The following is a 7,697-nucleotide window of genomic DNA, read 5'->3' as shown; positions in this document are numbered from 1 at the left end:
CATCTTCAATGGGGATTATAATCTGAATTGAAGTGGAAAGACCCGAGGCAATGAAGCTGTCAGCAGTCTAAGATTAAGGAATTAAAACAGCAGCAAAGCATTATAGGATTTGTTTTTGGCATATTGTAAAGAGGTGGCTCAAAACACTTCAGCCTTTCTCAGGTAGCAGATTTCATAAAGGTACAGAGAAGGGCAAGAACAAGGATCCCATCAATATACATGAAAGAGCAGGAGCAGAAAGGGAGACTCAGAGCTACGAAGACCCAGCCGCACAAAACGCAAAGCTCGACTGGAGATGAAGTAATTCACACAAGGTTGAACTGAGGTAAAGAAAATGTAGCAATGAAGGGGATTTAGGCGAGGGCAGAGGCAAAATGACGCTCAAAAGATGGGAAAGAAACGGGCCTTCATATAGGGGACAGTAAATTCTGGCACACAACCTGGTCCGTGCTGGGATTCCCTAATGGAAACGGAGATCCCCAGCTGCGTCCCCCCCCTCTCCCAGTTTTACACACAGCTCCAGCACTGCTTCAGAAAGCAAAGAACAAGGGCAACCGCGTGCACAGGGCAGTTTGCAACTGAGCAAGGATCCGCCGAGGGCTGGGGCGGGCGACAAGCGCTGCCTTCGCCTGCATCAAGCGCCCCAGGGGAGCAGCGCCAGCTCTGCAGATCTCGGGAGACGCCAGCCCCTCTTCTCGGTGACGTGCGGAAGCTCCCAAACCAAAATCAAGCAGAAAAGCAATCAAACTCCCATCAACGGGCCAATTAAAACTATCAATTTATTGACTTTTTGGCGAGTTGCACACACTTTTTTTTTGCCATTTGCTCTATCCTAGCTCAGTCCTGGGGAGGAACTTCTCCCTTGGATTAAAGACGCCAGAGTTACGCCATGAAATGCAAGGAAAAACAGAAAAGTAAAACAGATTCCTTACTGATAAAATACACAGGGAATTTCAGCAACTCAGATTCCAAGTGGCCACCAGGTCTGCTCAGCAGCAGCCGTAGGGGCTCAGGCTGTACAAATCAGCACCGCTCAGTGTGGCACCTCAGCTACACGATCCCAGAAGAAACCGAGTCGCTCCCTGCAACCTGGACACACAGGCCCAAAGCAACCGGACCCATGTGACAAGCAAAATAATTCTGAGTGATGCTGTGTGTACAGAACCGCAGTACTTTATTGACCCCAAAACACACCCGGCAGAACAGTTCCCTGCACATACAAGGCCACAGAGCACAGTGACAGGAGGCCAGATCTAGGACACAGAAGAAAATGGGAAGCTAATGGCAGGCGCAGCGTGTTCTGTAGCACAGGTTGAGCGTGGGATTGGTTTCCAATTCCTCCAGCCCCCTCCTACTGGGAGATTTACATACAAGTCCTCAACCAAGTCTTTTAAGGAGTTATCCAGAATCCCCTGGTTAAAAACAATCTGTTTCAAAAAAAGAGGAGAGTCCAGAGCTGCTCAATGATTCTTTTTGGTTGAACCAAAACCAGAGAAACCCATCACAGCTGCCATTTCATCGTCCTCTTCAAACGTCAAGTCTTCCTCTGCCCTTCGTTTCTTCTCTCTCTGCTTCTCCTTTTTGTAGGCTTTGGCCTTTTCCTCCTGCAGTGACCAAAAAAAAAAAAAAAGAGAGAGAAAGAGAGAGAGAGATGAAATTCCAAGTAATGGGAACCTCCTTAGGTGACCAAGCTTTTGGGACTCTGGGAACTGCACAGGTATCCCAAGACCTACCCAGAACCCAAAATGTATCCAAGGAAACATAACAGCCAGAGGAAACCACGGGCTGCAGTCTCCTGGGAGGTCTCCCAGCATCTCTAGACCATGAGAGTGAAATCACACACACAGCAGATGTGGTCAGAGAGAAGTGCCATGAAATTGTCAGCTCCTGCCTCACAACAGATGTCAGAGGCTTCATTGGAGTCAACATAGAGGCAGGAAGGAGCCTTGTAAAGCAGCAGGTGATTCCCTGGTACCCACGCCCTGTCCCAATGGCTGCGGTGCCCAGTGTCGCTGCCTGACACCTTCCTGAGTGGCGGAGTGACAGCTGGAGCAGGCACCGAGCACCCAGCGGCTGCGGGGGTTTTGCCATCGAAGCATTTGCACCGTTCCCACGATGGGATCGCGGGCCGGGAAACGGCACCCGCCTTGCACCAGGTCGAAGGTCAGCTCCGGCTCCCAATTTAGCATCATTCCCATCGCAGTCCGCGGACGGCAGCCGTGCAGAGAGCTACAGCCCAAAGCTGCTGCTGATTTCCTCGCTGCCACCGACTGGCAGTGGCTTTTCAGCCCTCCCTGCACCGCTGGGACACCCGTCTCCTACCTCCTCCAAACGGATTAGACCAAAGGCTGCTGCAGACAGAGCCCAGGGCTGCTTTTTGTACTAGGCCTCCAGCAGCAGCAGCCCTAACGGGGCCGCCAGCTGTGCAGCAAAGCCCAGGGCTCAGGCAGAGAGGCTCAAACAGGCAGCAGTTTTAATATTTGGCTTTTAAATGACCGCTGATCAAAGAGAAGCATCCCCAGAAGCTCCCCAGTGCCCAGGAGAACATTGTCAGCTGCCTTCCCAATGAATTCAATCTTCGTTTCATGAAGCTGCCCTTTAAGCCCAGATTTGGGAGAGCTTTGGCATCTCCCACATCCCTCACAAGCCTCTGCCCCGTTTTGGGAGGCCACATGCAGAAGCAACCCCAATAAGCCCAGAGATCGTGAGGAGCTTCCGGACAACAGGGGACAAACACACAGATCCGGGAATCTAAGCTCAAACGTGAGGGATGGGAGAGAAAACCCAGGGCCCTGTCAGAGCTGCACTGCTCTCAGTGGGGGGCAGAAGCATCAAAAGCAACTCTTGTACATGAAGAGGGAAGAGGATCCCCAAGGAGACTGGCAGAAAATTAAAGAAAACCAGAACAACCCAACCAACCAAACTGAAAGCCGCATACCAGAGGCCCATGCTATCAAGAACAAGATTTCCATTGAACAGTTAGGAAATGGCGCTGCTTTCTTTAGGAAACCTGTTTTTTGGGGGCCCCTGGGTGAGTAGTGTGTTGTCATGCAGACTCACCTCCTCGCGGAGCTCCTTCATCCTCTCCTCAAAGTCATAGTCCTTCTGCTTCTCCTCCATCTTCTTCTTATTCACCTCAAAGCGTTTTTTCACCTGGTCCAGCGTGGAGCGCTCCACCCTCATGGACATGCCCAGGTTCCTCTGGTCTAGAGGGAAAGGAACGGAGCCAGCCACATTCAGCCTGAAATTTGGTGCACAGTCTCTCCCTCGACTCCAGTTTGGTACCTTGACATGGCATCATCCTGCTGCTTGCCTCCCATCCCCTTAAAACAGCCTCTCTTGACACACTAAGCTCAGGCACAGGTTGCTCATGGTTCATTCAGCCCAGAAGCTGCTCCTGCCAACTCGACCTACCTGCACTGGATCCCAGGCCAAAGGGCAAGCAAACAACCACCAAAAGTGCAGGCAGCAGTTTCATCACTCATGTTTCTGTGTGGCACTAGCACAACACTCTACAACCACCCAACCTTTGGTATGCAGATCCACAACATGTATGAACAGCCCGGAGAAACCCTCTACATCAATCAACCCCCCAATAAGCACCCATAAAAATTGTCCTTACGTTTTTTGCCATTGATGTGATCCAAGAAGTTAATGGAGTCTTTCACCACACAGTCGCACACGTTGCAGTAGTACCTGAAAGGAGAAAGGGAGAGGCATCAGCTCCAAAACATAGGACAAACTTTGCTGGGGACAAGCAACTGATTAAGAACCTCTGAAATGTAAAATCCACACGCTTTTTGGACCCACTGCTTCTAACCCAGACTGCTGCTCTAGGGACAGAGCAATGGCCCAAAGCCAAAATTCCCCTCTCCATTACACAAGTAAGCGCTTCCATCCCTGTGCTCTGCATGGGGCCATTGGGCATTGCTGGCTACTTGGCTGTGCCAGTGAGTCACTCCCAGGCTTATTCTTAGAATAGCACAACCTTAAAGCAGATTTTTAGCTGCTCAGTGGCTCAGAACGAGCTCAAAACGCTTGCAGCACTTGGCCAAGCATAAGCCTCATGAGCAGCAACCAAACGCTGTTCGTGCAACGAGGCCTCTGGCTGATTCTCTCATTCCCAGCACAAGGATATCGGAATCCCAGACTCAGTTCAGCAGCAGGGAGTCTCTCCCCTGGCCAAGAAACCCCTGGGATCCGTCTCGGTTGCATTTTCACAGGAGGGTTACGCAGCACTGGTAGCGAGCAGCAACACAAGCAGGAGCTCATCCCGCTGCCTCGCTCCCGTGCGTCACCCCAAAAGCCTCAATTTTGGGGAGGTCCACAAAGCAGCAGCTCAGCAGGCTCAACAGCCAGGGGGAAATCACTCCCACATCTTCCCAATCCAACACCAATTCCAACGCCCAGACCACAACCTACCCTCCCATCTCTGACTGCGGGGTGGTTTTGGTGATGACGATGGTCTTGCCCAGCTTGGATTCCAGGTCCACCTTGTAGTCCCGGTGCCGCAGGAGCTCCCTTTTGACAGGCTGGGCCGGTTTGCCTGCAACATAAGCAGAAAACCCAAGTTCTCACCAGGAAAGGTCCAGCTTTACACATCGGATTTCGTGTTGCCCTCGCGAAGAAAAGACCCATGATAAACCTGAGAACTAGATGATTTATTCAGGAATTACTTTTTTTTTTTTGTCAAGCAAAAAGTTCCCTTTCCTCTTTGTTGTGCTGACCAGAATTAAGATTCTTATAAACATATCAGTAAGGCATCCTCTGCTCACATTTGGGTCACCCTCTAGAATTTTCCTGTTTCCAGAGGCTGATCATTTCCCTCCCTCCACACAAAACAGGCAGACAGAGGCAAAGGTTCTCAGTAATTGCTCTTGGAACAATTATTTTCAACAGCAAGGATCAGAGCAAGCCAGCCTTGCGCTGCTGCTATTTCCCTTTGGGACTTCATTTTTTGCTGCTATCTCCTGCTCAACCTCAGAGGGTTTGGGTGACTCTCTGCCAACAAGCAGAGCTTGCCCAGGGTCAGTACGTTACCCACCATCCTTCTTTTCTCTCTCTTCTGTGAGTCGCTTCTCTGCAAGTTTCTCATATTCGTCTTTGTCCCACTTTCGGCGGAAGTCCAAATTCTTAGTCTGGGAAGGAAATAAAATGTGGATTAACTTTTGTTGTGCAGTTTGACTAGCTATGAGAGACTGGTGGGAGAAACAGAATCATTTGCCTGTGATGCCACAGAAATATATTGAGGTGCTACATTATATTCCTATCTCCTCTGTTTTCATACCCAGAAACTAAGGATACAGCTTAAGAGCATAATCCTCAGCACACTTCTATCTGCTTCTTTCAGAAGAATTTCAAAGCAATGAGCAAAGTCATGAGTTTATCTTGAAAGTTTCCAAGATCATTTGTGTTTCACATTTGAAAACCAGGCACAAACGAGATTTAAAACATCTGATCTAAGGACCTGGACGTGCCACCTGACAAAACACAGCAAAGCCATTACCCCTACTCTTTCCAAAGTCAATTCAACGCGAGTTCCAAAAAGAAAGAAAGAAAAAAAAATTAATCTGTTTGATTAAAATATATGCAGAAGTACAAAGGGACGCATACATCTGTTCTTAAGGACACTGGCAGTATGTGTGGGTATTACAGGAATTCCAGCACTGAGTTTGCTGCTAAACTCCTAGGAAACTTCCCCAATTCCAAATTCCAGGCAAGCAGAGGAAGGAAGAAATTCCGTAAGACTGTCTCTAACCAGCTGTCAAAACAGGGAATGAGGGGACAAACTGCAGGGATGAAGCAACATTCAGTTGAGGCTGGCAATGGAGATGTGCGAAGACTCTTCTTTGTGCAGGGAGCTCTGTCACCACCCATCACATGGGGATTTTACCAATGCTCGAGGGCCAAAGCAGCCTGAAAACAACCCCTTTTCCACCTGCTAGAGCCTCTTCTTGAGGCCTGCGCTTCCTGCAGTAAAAGCTGCAAAGAAAAGGTCCAACCTCACAGCTCCAATACTTCTTTACTTTCTAAAAAAGAGAATTCTCAGGTGATTAGAAAGCTGCGTTTCACTCGCTGCACTAAGTCCCCAGTTTCACACTGAGCATGAAGACGGTTCTGCTTTAAACCACCTCTGGGAAGAAAAGGACCCACAAACACCCACCACCTTCTCCAGGGCAGCCGAACCAGGAATCCAACCACAAGCCAGGGAAAATAAATCCCATTTGAAGCTGCTGCAGCGCAATCATTGAAGGTTTTCTCCTCTGGCACTCCTTCGAATGGAACGAACAACTACCGATAAGAATAAAAACGCCTTGGAGAAACGGAGAGAGATTCTCATTTACTCCCAGAGCTTAGGCGCTTTAAATGTATCATAACAGGTTTTATTAAGCACCCTGCATGAAGGCGAAAGAAATTATCATACAGTGTAAATTAGTGTTTCAGGGTGTTTTTCAGAATCGAGATTCTCCCATGAATTCACTTATTACCACAAATCAAAGCTGGTTGGAGCCCACAGAGGAAAAAATTTGCTCGCTGCTTCCCTCTCTGGTTATAACAAAAGGATAATCGTCTTTCATAGATCTTTACCAGCCTCCCCAGGCCAGACACAATGAAACAAATCAAACGCGACCACGAGCGATCGGTAGCACCATTTGAGCTGTTCCTTATCCAAAGGAGCTTCCCTTAACTGGCACAGCGGGAGCAAGGGTGGCTGCAAGGCGCCAAATCCTCATCTGACAACTACTTGGGAGGGGCATTCAGTATTTCCCAAATATGCAATAACAACTAAAGCCTGAGCAGGGCTCCAAAGCCTCCCGTTTGCTGCAGACGTAGCCACGGAACGATCTGCTCAGTACCAGAGCCTGTAAAAGAATTCACCAGGCTCCAGTTTGGTGCTGAGCAGCAGGAAGACAAGCGGCTGAACACAAAGTCCGTGCTCCAAAGCACCTCCCAAGGGACATTCCCCCTCTTGCCCTCACTCAGCGTGGCTCAAGGGGCCCCAAGGGATTCAAATATTTGAGAACAAGCAGCCCTGACAGCCACCCCGGGCACTGCTGGGGTTGTGCCCAGCGGCCTGGCTCTGCGCTTGGGTTTTACAAACGCGGCGGCAGCAGCAGCACCCAAACTCGACCGGCCCCATGGCCGTCCTGCAGGACGCGCGCGGGCAGAAAGCCCTGGGGCCGCTGAAGCCACCGGGACGAGGGGAGTCCCCGCGGGCCGGGACAGGCGGCGAGAGGCCGCGCGCGGGGCAGGAGGGCAGGGGGCGGCCGGGGGATGGGCAGCCCCGGCGGGAAGGCCCAAGAGGCCGCCAGGCCGGCGCGCGGAAGGAGCCGCCTCCCCCTCCCCTCGGCTCGGGGTGCCCCAGCGGCCGGGACGGGCTCCCCGCGCGAAGGCCCCGAGGCTCCCAGCGCAGCGCCCGCCGCGTTTCGGCCTCGCCGCCTCCTCTGGGGCTGCGACGAGGGGCCCCGGACGCGCAAGGAGGCCGCGGGAACCGAGGCGGGGGCGGCTGCCGTCGCCGGCACCTACCCCGCTGCCCGACGCCATGTTGCCGCTGCAGGCGACCGCGGAACGGAGACTGTCGCGCTTCCCCCGCCCCGCCCCGGGCCGTAAAGCGAGGCAGTCCGCCCAGGCACCACCGAGGCGCCGCCGCTCTGCCCTAGAGCGTCGCGGGAGGGCGGCAGGCCGCGCCTCGGCCG

The 7,697-nt window shown here is 51.7% G+C and overlaps 1 protein-coding gene across 1 annotated transcript; it reads right to left on the bottom strand.

The window, feature by feature from the left end:
* Nucleotides 1–1,157: 1,157 nt before the first annotated feature.
* On the bottom strand, nt 1,158–7,656 carry ZMAT2 (zinc finger matrin-type 2). Its single transcript, XM_088522693.1, has 6 exons — nt 7,528–7,656; nt 5,045–5,138; nt 4,423–4,546; nt 3,623–3,696; nt 3,061–3,206; nt 1,158–1,604 (listed from the first exon to the last, which is right to left on the bottom strand). Exons 1-6 carry the CDS (start codon nt 7,543–7,545, stop codon nt 1,461–1,463), a joined length of 600 nt encoding a protein of 199 aa, XP_088378819.1. The 5' UTR covers nt 7,546–7,656; the 3' UTR covers nt 1,158–1,460.
* Between the last annotated feature and the right edge of the window lie 41 nt (nt 7,657–7,697).

This window comes from Tinamus guttatus, unplaced genomic scaffold (assembly GCF_059628265.1).
Source record: "Tinamus guttatus ecotype Peru unplaced genomic scaffold, ASM5962826v1 Tinamus_guttatus_pri_ptg000155l, whole genome shotgun sequence".
Classification (NCBI taxonomy): domain Eukaryota; kingdom Metazoa; phylum Chordata; class Aves; order Tinamiformes; family Tinamidae; genus Tinamus; species Tinamus guttatus.
The sequence above is the reverse complement of the archived record's forward strand: the minus strand, read 5'-3'. Positions and strand labels throughout refer to the sequence as shown.